At 53.4% G+C, this 17,188-nt stretch overlaps 1 protein-coding gene and 1 long non-coding RNA gene across 2 annotated transcripts; both read right to left on the bottom strand.

The window, feature by feature from the left end:
• Nucleotides 1-1,219: 1,219 nt before the first annotated feature.
• On the bottom strand, nucleotides 1,220-13,064 carry LOC309601902 (mitoferrin-1-like). The gene is given in 5 exon segments (XM_082335161.1): nucleotides 1,220-2,171; nucleotides 3,342-3,398; nucleotides 4,975-5,203; nucleotides 12,839-12,989; nucleotides 12,991-13,064. Coding segments are annotated over 5 exon segments (1,017 nt in total). The 5' UTR covers nucleotides 13,050-13,064; the 3' UTR covers nucleotides 1,220-1,650.
• A 1,297-nt stretch (nucleotides 13,065-14,361) lies between these two features.
• On the bottom strand, nucleotides 14,362-15,673 carry LOC309601990. Its single transcript, XR_014230613.1, has 3 exons — nucleotides 15,586-15,673; nucleotides 14,973-15,090; nucleotides 14,362-14,889 (listed from the first exon to the last, which is right to left on the bottom strand). It is a non-coding gene; the product is annotated as an uncharacterized lncRNA (long non-coding RNA).
• Between the last annotated feature and the right edge of the window lie 1,515 nt (nucleotides 15,674-17,188).

The raw sequence follows: 17,188 nt of genomic DNA, 5'->3' as shown, positions 1-17,188 counted from the left end.
GGGACACCTCCAGTGACACATGCCGGCCCAAAAGCTGCCCATCGCACCGCAGCTCCCCCCGCGGACCCCCCAGTGCCGCCAGCAAGCTGCAGCCCCATCTCCGTGGCAGAGCACCAGCCGCCCCGTGCACAGCAGTAAGGAGATGGTGCCAGCTCGAGAGGTCAGCTGCTGCTGGCAGGGCAAGTTCCAGGGAGGATGGAGATTTGCCAGTTGGTGTCCTGTAACTTATATTTACACATCCAGGCCCCTAAAATCCCTCACTAGCTATTGATGACCCAAGTAACTGGCTAAACAATGCATTTTGGTTTGGAAGAGCCATTCCCAGGAGGAGCAGGGCATGCAGCAAGGCTGCCACTCTTCCCAAGCAGGCACAGCTTCGCCGGCCACCGCAAAGCTCAGCATCCCGCAACAGCAAAACCAAACCTACAGCACAAGGAACCTCTCTAGGTTGTTTTGTTTTTCCCCCCTCCCCAGCAGAGATGAGCAGCAGCTTATTGTCAAACACGGGCTGGGAGGTGGCTTGGGTTCTGCAGGGAAGACTTTCCCAAGGCTTTCGCCACCCGCTGCTGGTTTGGTGCGGCCAGGATGCGACCCTTGTGACTCAGTAGCCGAACTGTAAACAGAAGCTCCGGTCCCCCCCCATGGAGCGGCTCCGTGCACCCCACTTTGATCCCACCAGCTATCGAGATGTGCACAGTTGCTCCTGTAAGCAGGATCGGGGCCTTAGTGAAAAAAGTATGAATAAATTAAAGGAGGATGAAGGCTGTTCAGTTATCACACACCATAAAAATGTACCTTTAAAAAAAGTGTTTGCAAAAAAAATACTACTCTTTAAAATCTACATTTTTTTTAAGAGTCTCCTTGTAAAAAAAATTGAATTGATAGTTTCCCCCTCTCCCCGCCAAAGTGACCAGGTATTTTAGGGTGCCCCTCCTTGGTGTCCTACGGTTTCCCAAAGTGGTGTCCCCTTTCCTTCTTCCCCCCATCCCACCAAATCTCAAGGGGCTACCAAGTACCTTGACACCCACAAAAGAATCCAGGCCACCATTTGGGGGCTAAATGCTGTACAATTAAAGCCAATCTGGCTATAAAAATAAATGCTTTTGTGTCTTCCTTACATAGGATGGAAGAATTTAGCCCTTTTTAAACAGCTCAGCATCTAGCTGTAATAGTATTTAAAAAACAACCCAAATGCCTACGTAGAAAAATAAAGGATAAACATTATCCATCTATTTTATATTTATATAAAAAGTAAGTTCTGTGACAGGATATTTTGCTTCTTCGCCGTAAAAAAAAAACCAGCATAGGCTGTATAGCCTAAGCCTTCTGGTGAGGAGTAAACTACATCTTCAAACTTATTCAGAGAAAAATATCAATTAGGAATTTCACTTATCCAAAATAAAGTTATTAAATATATATATTATTATAAGTCTTTATAAACTATTTCACTGTTTAAGCAAGGAGGGGAACACATGACTGAGGACCACTTTAGTCCCTCCTTCCCTGGGGAGGGAGAAGTGGACGTCAGCTGTGAATCCACCAGAAACCTGGCATGTTCCTTAGCACAGACCCAGAGCTCGCTGGCTTGCAGGCACACACAGACACACACAGAGGGGACACGGAGGCTTGAATTCACTCTTGCTAAGTCCTTCACAAGGATGTTCTTTTTTCCAGCTTGTGCTTCGTGAGAAAGTACTTGAAGAACTCATACACGGACCAGGCAATGGCCGTTGAAGGCATCTGGTAAATGACACGTGCCTGCACCCCTCTGAAATACCCCGAAATGCCCCCCAGCTGATAGACAGTCTTGAAGGCATTCACCATGCCCGAGAGATGTCCGCTGATGTTCACAGAGCTCAAGGCCATGTTCTCCTGGGTGTTGAGCAGGGTCTTGCAGACATCCAGAGGAGTGGTGGCAGCGGCAGCCACGGCCCCCGCAATGGCACCGGAGACGATGTGGGACCGAGGGTTATACTCCCGGTGTGGGTTGATCTGCTCCTGCATGAATTCGTAGGTGATGAAGTGAATGGCCTGGAAGGGGACGTTCATGGTGAGCTGGGTGGTGTAGCTGCGGTAGAAGGCACCGAACCCCTCCGTCTTCTGCACTGTCCTTATGCATGCCAGGACGGACTTGTAGGGGGAGTTGAACATCTGCATCCGCTGCTTCACCACTGGTCCAGGCAATGGCCACAGGGGGTGAAGGCAGGGCGGACAGCACCAGGCAGGACAGACACAGGGAGATAAAGACTTATTAGGCACATGTTCCTTGGTCACCACAACACCCAGACTAAACCCTGCTCCAAGTCCCAACCATCCTGACCCAACCTCCCCTTCCAAGTCCAAACTGCTAGGACATAAACCAGGCATTTCTGTAGTGATGAGCTCCTTATCTACAGGCTTTCACCAAAAGGCTGCATACATCCTCTGCTTCCCCCAAACTGCCCTGTGCCCCCCAACAAACTCAATGCAACAAGTGAAGGAAGCAGGTCAGAGCTCAGCCCCGGTTCAACAGCTCTCCACTTCCACGGGCTAATGCACTCCTCTCCTCAACCTTTAGTTCTAGCTAGAAAGGCATTAATGCAGACTGATAAGGGCCCTCGGATGCATCTGTAAGGATGCAGAGATGTTGTGTGGAAACACTGACATAGCAAGAGGACAAGGGCAGAAAGGTGATTAAATAACTGCACATCACCTGGCAAGTGTAACAGACCCCACCTACAGTCCCAACTCCTGAAATCAAACAACTTCCATTGACTCAAGCAAAAGGCCAAATTAATTCATTTAATCAGGCTATGATTAAAAGGATTGGAAACACTAGAGATTTTTCCTTCAGAAAAACCTGACTTTAGGCCAACTCAGAAGTACATCACATTAACACAAGAGCTGGCGGTCCAGCTAATTGTCTTCATTTTAGCTGCATTTTACTGTTAGTCCTCTTAATGCCAGACCCGGGAAGGCTATGCAACAGCCCCACCGGCTGCTGCACTTGTCTAACAACATGACTGAGCTCAGTTTTGTTTGGGTGGTCCAAAGCTTCAGAAAAACCACCACCACTTCAGTAAAGATCACTAGTAGAGTAGTAACAGCATCGTGTTAGTAAAGATGACACCAGTTTTCCTGGGAAGTCATGATACACCATGCAGATGCTGTGCAACCCCTTGGCAAGCAAGGTAAAACAGCCAGGCAGGATTTATCCCTCTACGCTGGCCTGTCTGAGCTCATTAAAAGCTGGGCAGAGTCACCAAAGCAAAGGGCTTAAGCTGCTGAGATGGCACAGGGTGTCCTCAGTGCCTTCCCAGGCTAACAGGGGTGCAGCGCTTCCCAATAGCGCAGGGCATTACCTTCAGCAGGATTCATCACTGCATCGTGGAGTAGCGTGGCCACGCTCCCAGCTATACCTGCAAGACACAAGAGCATCCCTCAGAAAAAAAAGACTCAGAAGCCAGGGGCTTGCTCAGGCACTGCCATCCGCGGAGGCAGCAGCCGATGTTGCAGGCAACCCACGCACCGCCAAGCACCCGGGTACCGCAGCCTGGGGAGCTGCAGCCCAGCTCCACAGCAAGCCCAAGGAAGCACTCAGCAACACAACTCATGCCCAGCAGAGAAAATCCCAGCCTGAGCAGCTTGACAGAAACCAGGATCAACTCACAGGATCGCAGCCGTCGCCTTTGCTATTCCCTACAACTCACAAGGCTTTGCCTGCGCAAGCCACCACCAGCTTCACTCAGCCTGCGCTGGACTGAGATGAGCAATGTTTAGAACTGGCTCAGCGCATCCATAATTACGCATTTTCATCCGTTTACTCAGTCTCGTTTTAAACACTAATTGCACAGATTCTGCAAGCATCCAGCCAGCCATTAATGATTCTGCAGTTGGCTCTAGGATGGGCCTCTCAAGCCACACCTTCTCCTTTGATGTAGGTTTCCATCTCAAATTCTCTCTTGCCCAAATGACTTTTGGTCATTTCTCATTAACATAGCGCTTCAGTTTTCCTGCTGGTACTGAAAGCCTGTAGCTACTTGAAAGGCAAACACAGGAAGCACATTACTAACAAAAAAAAAACCAGCAAGCCAGAAAGATATTGTATACCCTTAACTAGTTGCTTGAGTCAATTCAAGTGACTGCCATGGCAGATTCCTACCATCACATCATGTCAAGGACCAGGCAGAAATGTCTTCTGCACAAACCCTTTTGTAACACACCTGGCTGCTCAATTGGAGGGCTTCTGCTGTTACAGCAGTATTCGTGGACCTAAAAGCAAAAGCCTTCCTGGTAGAAGCAAAATCTTCAACGAAGCATGCGAGCGCACAGAGGATGCAGTGCACTTTACCATGCTGGAGCTCCAAGGGAGACATCTGGAACAACCTGCACTTTAAACCTCAAGAGGTTTAGATGATGCCTTCAACATAAAGCCAAAACCAGCCTGCAATTGCATCCAAACACCTCTTGTCCAATGTATTGATTACTTGTGCTAGAATAATTTGAGATTAAAGAGTAGTGCAGAAATCTAGATTAGACTGAGACTTTGGAGGGTGCACAACAGTGCCATCGGGGGTTTCAGGCGAGGAAGGGCTTCTCTGCTCTGCTGCTGACAGCCAGCCCAGCCATCTCTACCCTCTGCAAGAGAGATCTAGCAAGCAGTCAGTAGTCCTAAGACAAGGCACAGGTTTCAGAGGAGCACGGTGACCAGCACGAAGCACTCAACTAGAGGGCAGGTGCCACACTTGCCTACCTGACTTCTCCCTGCCTGTCCAGCACTCGCAAAGCGGGTGCCAAGACCTGCAACCCTGGGGTTACGTTTGCATCTTGCATCCTCCCATACGGGTATTTACAGTGTCAGTCTGAATGCAGGCTGCCTACAGCAGATCTTCCAGGAGCAGAGCACAGTGAAGGATGCCAGGCTAAGTGTGTGAAGCAAGCAAGGGACAGGCTGTTAACTGCAAGCTTTTTTTTGTGCAAAAAAACCAAAAATACCATTGGCCAAGTGGCTGTTTCCTCCATGCTGGATAGTATCACTTAGAGACTTTTTCATTTTTTCATAGCAGGCAAAGTACATTGCGTGGGCAGGGCCAGCCCCCAGCATGGTGACATTAATCCCACGTAAAGGCCTCCAGAAACCCTCTGTAAGGACAATCTTCTTCAGAGCTTCATACACGGTCCTGTACTGGGCTTTGGGGTCCGGCTGCAAGCTCTGCATCCTTGTCTGCAACAAAGCACACGAAGGGAGAGGCCTCAGTTACCTGTCTTTAATGCAACAAGCACAAGCCATAGAGTTAAAGAGCTACAAGACTTCCAAGATCATTATAGGGGTCAATAATTTATTCCCCAGTTGCACCCACACCAGGGCCACAGCACTATTTATCCACACTTTGCCTGCCCGACCAGCGAGATTAACTCCACGCTCCCATTGCAACACCAAAACGTTACGAGGCTGCTCAGACAAGCGCTCAGCGGAGGGAAGCGTAACCTCTGCTCTTGTTTATGGATGGAAAGTACAGGGAATTAAGCTAGCGCAGTTGTTCAAAAGACGCGGTGAAGAAATACAGTTAGGTCTTTAATTGCCTCTTGCTTACAACACTCCCGGCTCTCTGCCCCAGCTTGTTTCTCCTGCAGTTGCTCAGCTGCTTTTGACACCTGGCATACAGAGTTAGCCTGCTCAATTGGGAAACAGGTTTCCTAGAAGGGCAAGCTGAGAAAATGGGGTACCTGCAGTAACCCCCCCATAGCAGCAAAGACAGGTAAAGGCCACCCTGTTCTCCTGCACAGCAACCCAGCGAAGACCTAGTGGGTGACTATGTCCCCCAGCAGCCTGGGGAGCACGGAGCCACCCTTCGCCCTGTCTTCCCTCCCAGCTCCTGATGCCCTGCAGCCACCAGCTGCCTGAGCCAGGAAGTTTCATCTGCATCTTTGTTCATCAGTCCTCAATGAGCTTTTCTTCCACAGATTTTTGAAGCCAGCTAAGCTTCTGGCATCCAAAGCATCCTACTAAACTCAGTGCCATCACTTAATTAGGCACCATGGGAAAAATTACTTCTTGTAGTTTGTTTCAGGCTTCTGCAGCCTGATGCCATCACACACCAGCAATGCTCAAAGCCCTTGCAATGACGATGCCAACCTGCGATGGGTGTTTGCAGGGCACGGACCCCAGCCACCTCCCACCAGCAACGGGACAGACACTGGCAGAGCTTAAACTTCTACAGGCATCCCAGCAAGACCAAGCAAATCTAGAGCATCAAAAGGCAAAGGGCTCTGCTACTCCTGCTGAGCAGCCCACAAGTCCTGCCGGTCTGCAACACGACCGATAGACCCCATCACACCAAAACCAGTCTGAAGGGATACAGCCTTTGGTGGCAGGCTCACACCTCGAAACACAAACACAGAAGGCTCCTGGGAAAGGGCATAGCCACAGGAGACGAGTGTTTAGCAACCTGCAACAGGCTCCATCAAATTAACACTCTGTCAAGGAGAAGCTTGAGAAGTGCAATTAAAGAGGTCATTCGGGTTTGTCAGGAAGGATGCTTTCCACCCCGTGAGCTGGGACACCCCATCTTCAGAGTAAAGTTTCCCCCGAATGACTTGGCAGCATGCAGACACCAGCACAGCCCTCGCGGGCAAAGCAGTGTGAACGGCTCCGTCCTTGGCAGAGATTCAACAACCCTTGAAAAAAGCAAGGATTGCCCATACCACCTCCATGCTTCCTCACAGGGCCACGGCCCCTCAAGCTTATCGATTCACTTAATTAGCCAGGTGGCAATACTACAGCTAAGCTTTCAGGCAAGATTAAGCCAATAAAAATATTTCAGGTTTGGCCCTTCGATTCCCCAAACCACTCTAGTTACTGGAAACCGAAGAGCACTTTCCATACACTTTCTAAGACCAAGGAAGAGATCAGAGCTGAATCCAGGACTTTAACACAGTAAAATAAAACCAAGCTACGAAAGCAGCAAAGCAATACGTGAGGCTAAGCCAAACAAATTATTGCATTTGTAGTAAATATTCTAAAAAAATGCACAGGAATTATATTTGCAAAGTGACTTGGTTCAGCAGCTAGCCGAATTTCAGACTTAAGCATCAGCCGCTGGTCATGACAAGGCATCACCCTACAACAGGGAATTTGGCGGCCTCAAGCAAAGCTCCCTGGTTCAGAGCACTAAGTGCATTGTAGCCTACGAACAGCGCTGGAAATAAACCCAAAGGCTCAGAAAAATCCTCCTGCAAAGGCAACAGCCCTGAATTATCTTGGAATTTAAAAACAGGTTTTAAATCCGGCTCTCAGCCCTCGCTGAGCATGGTCTTGCAACCCCTCCACAGGTCTCTGCACCTTCCCGTCCCACGGATTCTCGTCAGGAGGGGCTGGATTTCACGATGCCCCGGAGAAATTGGCGGCAGCCGCTCCACCATCAGCGTGACTCAGCATGACCCACCGCTGCCAAGCTGGTCGCATCCAGCTGGGGTTTGTTTTTTTTGCTCTGCTAGTTTTAACTTGAAGGCATTGCTTCAGACTCCAGAACTGACCCCAGGAGATGTCGATCTCACCCCAGCCTATTGCTGGGATGCCTTCGAAGCAGGGGGTATAATTTAAGCACGCAGCAGCGTCATCTCATCAGAAAGGTAATCAGGGATAAGTGCTCCTGTAAAGCAATAAACTATCAGCCTGGCATGTGCAGGACCAAAGCATGTGGTGCTGTGCTGTTGGGAACTAACCCTGAGTATCTCCACCCTTACCGAGGATCCAGTTGCTTTCACATGAGAATGGTATGCTTTCACATACCAATTTTTATTTTTCCATTGATCACCTGAGCCACTCTAGGGGGGGTTCAAAAGCTCATACCGTACCGCAGAGCGGGCGGTAAGCGTACGTTGCGCCCACCGCACGCACGCTGCGGTTTGCGTCACCACCAGCACAGCCAGGTCCGCAGGCTTGCGCCTTCCATTAAAGCTGTGGGCACAAACAGGACAAACAGCCCAAGGAGTAACCAAAACCAGGATCTCCTGTGTGGCTACTGCAACGCAAGAGGCACAGCGCTGAAAACAGGTTCAGCTCTGTTTCATCCAGGATAAGTTTATCATGGTGTGAACAATGATGATTTGCTATGAACTATGCAGTCCTTGCCCCCCGGCTCCTGCCACCTATCTGAAGCCAGCAAGCTCCTCCAGGAGCCTCACCCCCCTGTTGTTAACCAGCCAAGAAATACTTCTCCACCTACTTAGATTAATCCTCATTGCATAAGGCAAGAGTGCACTGACAACCGCAAGCGTCCTGGTTTCAGCTTGGGCTTAAGAAGCAGCACCAAAAGTCACAGCTTCAGGTTCATCAGGTTACCTGCTGTTTGTGGACCAGCACCATCTTTAGGGATGCTGTTTGGGGGAAAGCACCCAGCCTTCCTGCTGCCAGAAGCACGGGAATAGTCCAGGGTCGTTTTCTACCTAGAACTGTTGTACTAACAAGAGTCAGGTCTCTAGTTCTGCGTATTCTTGCAAAGGGTCACTGATTTGACATGCCGCTGTACAAACAAGCTCAGATATAATTTGCCTTTGTTTTTTTTTTTTCCCTGAACATGGCATGCTTTCTCAAAGTTCAGCCTGCACATTCATGTGACAGACAACCACCTTGGTCTCCCTGCAGTTAACAAAAGACACAGAGAACACGATATGCTTTTACCAGGAAATAAGCAGCATTTCTTCAGCGACTGGGTCAGATCCTGCTGGCCGGAGAAGGCTTCGCTGTTGCAGGACCCATGCTATGCTCAAGCTCTGAACTTTTTTTTGCTAGGCTGTTTTTCAGCTAGAGCAGCTTCCCAGACAAGCAACACACTTGGTATGGTACCCACCCGTGTCTGGAAAGGCCCATGGGAGGGGAGCGTAGGGTCAGTCGAACAGGTTAGCCATGACTTTCCAGCACCGCAATGCTATCAGCTGAAACAATTCCTCCTCCTGGACCTGCATCAAGACAGGTGGATCCAGAACCTCCCACCACCAAACCCAAGGCGAGGCGAGGCGAGCGTCCCTAACCCCAAAGTCTAAATAAACCACAGTTGAACAGCTCACAGGAGCTCATCTGCCCTGCCACCCGCAGCCATACTTGTGTGCTTTCAAGACCTTAGTTACAAGCAGGGGAGCTCCAAAGTCTGCTTGCACCAGGCAGGTCACCCACGGTTGACTGTCCCAGCTGGAGCCACTGAAACACTCGCTCCATCCCTCCCAACAAGCCCCATCGTACTTGTCCTCCTTTCCTTTCCATTCCCCTCTCTGGCATCACAGATGTAGGCTAGATGTTTCTCCTACCCTTCACCCCAGGAGCTGCCATTCCAGTATGGGACCTCCCATACATGTTAGGAACCATGCACAACCACAGCAAAGTCAACTTACAGATGTCTTGTTGCACCAGCTTGGTTAGGAGAGGTTCAGGTTTTCATGGAGAAGGCCTGCAACATGGTTAGGGCTGAAGGAAGGACTTTTTGTCATTAGTGCAACTCCCATCCACTGAAGGGAGGTTCGAGCCCAGCACATGGCCAGTTTCTCATTGAGCTGTCTCACATCAGCAATGAGTTCCTAGGTGAGGACAACTGTTCTTCACATCCTGAAGGCAGCTACTTTACCTGCCTTGGGAAACCAGCTCCAGCAGCCTTGCAGAAAAGCCACCGAATGGCTTAAGCAAGAAGAGGGAGGAGGCTCCAGGGGAGTCCTCCAGAAACTCCCTTCTGCTGCCATCACAAGAAGTCCTTGACATGCTGATCTCTCAAATTAATTTGGAGACTGATCAGGCTTGCCAGGACAGCTGTGTTTTCAGCAGCTACAAAACAAAACAAGCCTAAGCACTATGAGAAACACTGTCAGCACACATCTAAAAACCTAGAGTTCAAGCCAGTGTTTTACTACAACCGCAGCATTAAGTGGGTAAGACAGGCCAATGCGTAGTCAAGGCTGAAGCTGCAAGGGGGTCTTTACCTTTAGAAGGAAGAGACACCAAGCAAGTCTCAATAATCCCAAACCTCCAGCTGCAGCTTTAGTCGGTAAAACACAACCTGTAACACATTTCCCCACTAAACAAATAGCGACTTTGCTGCAAAATACACGTGACTAGCAATGCTTTAAGTTACAGCAGGGGAATGGCAGCCAGGTGCCGTAAGAGGCTGCACGTGGACATGTGCGTGACGGATTGACACCCCTCCTCATCACATCCCGGCACGTGTTGCCCCACAAGCACCAACAGCACCTCTGGGCATTTTCTATGCTGTCACACAGGCATATCTGAACTTCACAGAGGTCCATAGGGCACTATTTTAACTGCTTGCCTTGACTCACCTCATTAGGACACCACCATCCCAGCCTGCCCTACCCCAACCTCGTCAAGCTCAGGAATTGTGCAAGTGTCCAAAGCAAACAATTCCCCAAATTAAAACATTTTCAGTTTCTCTTTGAGAGCAAATGACTTGCTGGAACCAAAACATTTCATCTACAGCATGATCTAGCCAGGTGGCTGAAATGCTTCTTTCTGCAGCATCCACAACCCCCTACCTCCTCCACAGGTTCCGCTCAGCCGTGACCGATCCCAGTAATTATTATCCAGAAAGTCAGACTAAGGAGGGAGCCTTGCTGCTTTTCTGCAGGAGGAGAGTGGCACATTTCCCATGGTAAAGCGAAAGACAGCTGCTCTTACAAGCTTCATTAATATTTGGTTACTCCCACAACAAAAAAAAGGCCCTTTTGGGGTCAGTTCTCACCTTTTCCCATAGCAGACAGACAGCACAGGCACAAACCAGCAGCAGGTGCCCGTCGCGGGAGCAGCACCCAAAGCCTGCAGCTCAGGATTTCACTCTGCCCCTGACACATGGGGTGACCTTGGCCACGCTCCACCAGAGCTTCCCCGCAGCCAGCCAACAGCCAGAGTATTTTATCTGTTTCCGAGCTCTTCAAGGCAGTTTGCTGAGTGGGATTAGTCCCAGCATAAGGCATTGCCCCAGTACTCTCCTAGCACAGGCGCTGCCGGACATGAAGCAACCAGGGAATTCACTGCCCAGTGAAATCAGCACTTTTACCTTCCCACAAAGCACCTCCCGCTCCGGGAAACCAGGCACAACTTTCGTTTTCTTCCTCTCCCTTTTCCCCACAGAGGAAATGCCCTCTTAAAAAAAAAACACGCCATAAAGTCCAGAGTGACGACATGCTGCTCTGACCGTGACTTGGCAGAAAATACCAGGCTTGTTTGTGAAAGGAGCCGGTGTTAGAGACACTCGGGGTGGGCGCAGACCCTGCGCCTTGGGGGGACCCACGATGCGGAGCAGCCCAAACCTACGAGCCAGGTCCAGCAGGCACAGACCCAGAGGGAAAAACATGTAAAAAAGCAGAGAATATTTCGTTTGAATGCTTATCGCAGCACACTGGCAAGACCTCCAGTGCCTCAAAGCGAAGGCATTTCCTCTCCTCTCCTTTTTCTACTCTTTCAGGGAGCCCTGCATTGAAAAGAGGAGAAATTAGAGCATCTGCTTGCAGCCTTCCCTGACCGGACCACGGAGGATCTGTCAGTGCCAGCAACACAGTATCAAGAGCGTTTGGCTTTTCCCAACCTTATTTTCTCTTTTTAAGCCGCCAGAGCAGCATGCTGGCAGGGCAGAGGGAGGAAATACCCTTCGTGACGCTTCCTACTGCTTCAGTGACGCCGCGAAAGTCTTCCCTCATGCGTACTCAGCGACACCAAGAGCACACTCGTTAAGTCTCGAGCAGCTCATCTGCATTAAAACCCAACCACCGCCAGCATATCTGCAGCCGTGCAAGCCCCATAATAAGCCCTGACCCCGATAAAGCCACCACTGCCATGGGGCTGGGGCGACACGTAAGGTCGGGTTCACACCCCTTGCAGCCATCCTGGTGGGCAGACAGACAGACCACTCCGTCCCACCAGCTTTTCCCTCCTGGGCTGGGATTCCAACACTACAGGAGGGAAAAGCCAGCTGGGGGGCTCCTGCTCCAGCCCCACACCGGAGGGCACCGGCGGCATCTCCCGCCCTGGGGAGCGGCACGAGGACTTTGCTTGCCGCAGCAGAAGGCGGCAAGGCCCGGCGCACACCTTTGCACCGTGGGTTGCGCAAAGCTCGCCGGGGCCGAGGACGCTGGGGCTGCCTGGGACAGCACCCGAGGGGCTGCAGGGATGGGTCCAGGGTGGGTGCACAGCTCCAGCTTCCATGGGAGACCTCGGGGACCTTCCACGCCCCAGCGCCCTGCTCCCCACCCAGCCCCAGCACCTCCTGCACGCCCGCTACAACTCTGCTCCCCCCAAGCAACACTCCCCACCCCGGGAGCCCTGTGCACCCCAACACCCCTTGCACACCCCCGCCACTTGCACCCGACACCCCTTGCACACTGCCCTCCCCCTGCACTACACCCCCAGCACCCCGCGCGTGCTCTCCCGTTTGCACCAGCGCAAACCCCGGCACCCCGGTGCACGCACCCCCGGTGCAGGCACCCCCGGTGCGCTCCCGCACACCCCCCGCGCCCGTTGCACGCACCCCCGGTGCACCCACCCCCGGTGCACTCCCGCACACCCCCCGCACCCGTTGCACGCACCCCCGGTGCACTCCCGCACACCCCCCGCGCCCGTTGCACGCACCCCCGGTGCACTCCCGCACACCCCCCGCACCCGTTGCACGCACCCCCGGTGCACCCACCCCCGGTGCACTCCCGCACACCCCCCCGCGCCCGTTGCACGCACCCCCGGTGCACTCCCGCACACCCCCCGCACCCGTTGCACGCACCCCCGGTGCACGCCTCCCCCGAGACCGCCAGCCGTCGCAGCCGATCCCGGCGGCTCCGGGGGCCACCCCCACCCTCCGCCACCCACCTTGACCGAGTCCACCGGGTACATGACCGTGTGCTCCATGATACCCGCCACCGCCCCGGCCATCATATGGGTGCCGAGCGAGGCGCCGCTGGGCAGGCTCTCGTACTCCTCGCCCTCCACAGGCGGCGCGGCGGGGGCGGCGGCGGCGGGGGGGGGGGCCGGGCCCCGGGGGCGCCGCCGCGCTGCCCCCCACTCCGCAGCTCAGCTCCATGGGCCCGGGCGGGGGCACCGGGGAGGGGGGGCACCGGGGGCTCCGCACGGGGCTCGCCCGCCGCCCCGGGCCCGCTTTAAAGCCGCGCCCTCGCCCCGCCCCGCCCCGTCCGCACCCGCCAATAGGGAGCCGCCGCCGCCGCCGCCCGCCGCTCCGTTGGGCCATGGCGGGGGCCCCGCGGCGTAACGTCACGGTCCGATATCGGGAGGGGAGATTGGCAGGGAGGCGAGCGAATGGCGAAGGAGAGGCCGTGAGGCGGGGGGGCGTGATTGGCTCTGCCGGCGGGGGCGGGCCGGCTGGCAGGCGCGCGGGGTTGGGGCGGGGCGGGGGGGAAGCAGCGGCGCGCGGCGGCCGTGCGAGCGGCCGGGAGGCGTGCGGTCCTCGTGCGGGCGTGCAAGCGGCTCGGGCGCTCGCGGCGTCGGCGTGCGAGTGCGCCGCACCCGCCGTGCAAGCACGCGCCCCTCCCTCCCGCAAGCGCCCGCCGCCTGTCACCGTGCCCCCTGCACGAGCGGGCACGGCCGGTGCAAAGCGCTTCCCCCTCCCGTGCAAGCGCAGGCACCGGCGGGAGAGGGCCCGGGCTGCCCCCGGGCCTGCGGCGCCCTGCAGCACCCGGCCCAGCCCTCTGCAGCGTCTCGGGGTGCGCAGGGCATGGCGTGCACGGCTGGTGTGCTGCAGGCTCCCACGCGTGACCCCGTGTAGGGGGGCTCTCGGGGCGGGCACCCCCCGGCTGCACCCAGCCCTGCGCCTCCGGGGTGCCGTGGGGCGAGGCCGGGCGGGCGGGGAGGGAGGAAGGCGGAAATCGTGGGCATTACGTGAGCAAAGGTGGCATTTTTCCTGGAGGACTACGGCATCGCGGGGAGCAAAGCAGCCCTTGGCACGTGGGCGTTGCGCGGCCCCAAACAGCCCCAAATGCTCCCCAAAGCACAAGCGAGGCCGCGGGGCCAGCTCAGGTCTCCCGCTGCCACCGCTTTGTCTCAGAGGAGTTTTGCAAAGCGATAGGATTTCTTTTTGGTTGTGCTTTCGGGGTTTTCTGGGTGCCCAGTGCCCTCGCGTGTCACTGGCAGGGCCGGGGGAGCAGCACGAGGCACCGCATCAGCTCCCCTGCGTGGGCTTGAGCCTCGGCGTGGGGAAGAAAAGCACGTGGAAGGGCTTAGGGGAGCTTTCTGCCCTTCCCTGCCAAGGCTTTTTGGGAAGATGGCATCCACAGCGCCCACCGTCCCTCGCTGCAGCTCCCGCTCCACCGCAGAGCCATTAATCCTGGCCTGCTTGGAGGAGGAACGAGCTCACCCCAAGCCCTTGCGCCGCCGAATGCTCCTCTTCCCCTGTATTTTGTATGATTTCTTTGTTCCACCATGAAACCAGCCCAAACCAATTAAATTTGACGCTCTCAAATAGATGGAGGCAAAGTCTTTGTGGCCCAGGGCTCCGGGAACAGCCCCGACTTAACTTCATTCCTCCTTGAAGGATTATTTGGAATTCAGCCTTGCTGGGAAGGTGGCGTTGCGTGGCGTGTACTAAAATCAAGGTTAACCATTTGCATGAAGCACCATGATAATGCAAAGCAATTTATTGCTGCTTGAGCCTTGGGAAAAAGAAAACCATCCTCCAAGGGCCCAAAAAAGCAGAAAAATAAAGTGCTTGGGTTTCCCATTAACCATGAAATGAATACACACGAGGCAAAAAAAGCCTGGTCTGTTCTCATCCTCACCTCCCGTCTGGGCACGTGGAGAGGGGCTGTGGCGGAGCAGCACTGGGGCTGGCGCTGGCACGTGCTCTCCTCCTCCCTCCTGCCCCGTGTTTGTGCCGGGAAGCCTCCGTTCTCCGTGGGAACACGGCGCCGCTGGAAAAAAAAGCAATAATTACAGCCTCATGCATGTGATTCACTCCTGATTGATTTTGGGTACCTGGCAGCGTTTTCTGCACCTGGAGCAGTGCTCGTACAGGGAGCGGGAGAGCCGGAGGTGAGCCCTGGCCGCCGTCCTGGCGTGTCCAAGCCATCACACTGTCCCATGAGACCAGGCGCCATCAACTGTCCCAAAACCTGCAGAAAGCAGAGACTATAAAAAGTCCTTCAACATGCAATGTAGCACAGCAATTGCTAAATCTCTTTCCTTCCCCCCCATCGTCTTGCCTCCTGGCAGAAGCCACTGGATTGTCACGGCTTTATTTCCTCCAAAAGAGACTAAATCAAATGCATGTTGCTGACAGACGGTTTGACACTGTGTTCTCCAGCTTAAATGACATTTCGGAGCCAGAGAGCCACGTGCACACGTGTAATTCTAGCAGACAGGGCTCCCCGATGATCGCCTGTGTCTGCAAGACGTAAATCAAACACGGGCACAAGAACTTCCTTTTTGTAAGGCAGCCTTATTCAAGGAAATGCCTGAATTAAAACTCGAAGAGGAACACTCTCCAGTATTGCTCCACATAGTTTATCTAGGTTTTCTACTCCATAAACAACACTCAACAGCAGCTAATCTCCTTCCAATGCTTTTGGCAGGACAGAGGAGGGTGGGGAAATTACAGTGTCACTTACCTTAATGAGCCCTTTCCCTTACAGTCTTAGGTGTTGCTCCTCGATAAGAAATAGTGTGAATCAGTCTGAGATGCGGTGCTGTTTCCAGGTAGGAACAAGTTATATTTTAATCCCGAGGAGTACTGGCACCAGGAATCCTTTCTGCTCCTGCTCCGTACCCCGTGCCAGGGGCCACCCCAGGGTGCAGGGAACTGCTGCAGCCAGAGATGCCAAAGCAGAGATGCACAGACTGAGGATTTTCCCTCGTGTTCATGAAGAAGGGACAAAATTATTCATCATTTGTGGAGGGAAAATGGGGTAGGGAGTCTGGTCTGGCTTGTGGTTTTGTTGTGTCACCCATCCCACCAGCAGGAAAAGGAACAGCCTGTGTCTCTTGGATGGTTTTCTGCCATCCCTGCCCGGTGTGGCAAATAAGAGTCATCCCTCGCAATTCATCAACAAAGTGAACTCAACTCAATTTACAAAACCTTCCTTTGAAACGAGTCGGTTTTATGCAATGATTCCCTTGCTGCCTCCCAGGGCACAAGCTCTGGTGCACCCCATCCTGGTGCTGGAGCTCCCCTGGGGTTACCATGTCCCTCAGGTGCTCCATGAGCCCCAAACGCCATCACGGCAGAGAGGCAGCAAAGGGCAAAGCTATCTGTGTCATTAAAAGCAGAGTTTGGCTGCAGGCTGCACAGAGCACGCTCATTTAGGCACCGACAAGTCAATGCGAAATACACCGCCGCAATCTGCACCCACGTTGCATCACTGCGAGCAGCTAAATAAAATGATGAATCAGACCCACAAATCTGAGTCCTCACTGGTAGGGAACCTTCTTTACGGGGCCTCCGCACCGTAGGACAGCTTTTAAACGGCAGAAATGTAACACACCGCCAGAAACGTAATGAGAAATGAGAAACAACCTGCAAAATGAAGTGAAATGCTCCTGGCTTTCCTAAGTCCCTGCCCAAAGAAGGTGCCTGCGGCCCCCAGGCCATCTGCCTGGCACTCCGCAGCTGATTAGGAGGACCCGGTTTTGCTTATCGCGGCCCCTCGCCGGGCAGGAGGTGCAGGACACCACGGCTGCACCCACGCCGATAAGGCAGGAGTGTCCTGCTGGGAGGCGGACACCTTCTGGGAACCACAGAAATTGTGGCTTATCTACAAGATCCAGTGGGATATATATATGTATTTTTTTTTTTCGCTTTCCAAATCTACAAGTTCTCTAACAGCTGAGCAACACCTTGTGTTAGGGTGGGTTTTATCCTTTTCACGACCCGCCACCACCATCAGGGGGCTGCCGGCAGCGGTGCGGAGCCGTGGGTGCTGAATCGGGGGTGAGGAGGGCGAACGCTGCTTCACCTCCAGCAGCGCGATGCCACATAGCAGCAAATTACAGAACTTTTTTTTTTAATTTAAGTGTTCAGCAGCAAGTAATTGTATTTTTAATTGTGGAAAGGAAAAGGCACCGTTCATGGCGTGGTGTAAAGCGTTCACTTTAGAAGAGAGATCAGAGCAAACATATGCCATTAAGGGCATATGTTTGCAATTTTATTTGCAGTACAACCAGCCTGAACTTTATGTCCCCACAGCCTTTTTTTTTTTTGCTAGCTTGTGTTGC

This window comes from Platalea leucorodia, assembly GCF_965183815.1.
Source record: "Platalea leucorodia genome assembly, chromosome: W".
NCBI lineage: Eukaryota > Metazoa > Chordata > Aves > Pelecaniformes > Threskiornithidae > Platalea > Platalea leucorodia.
Note: the sequence above shows the minus strand (reverse complement) of the source record. Positions and strands in the feature narration are given on the sequence as shown.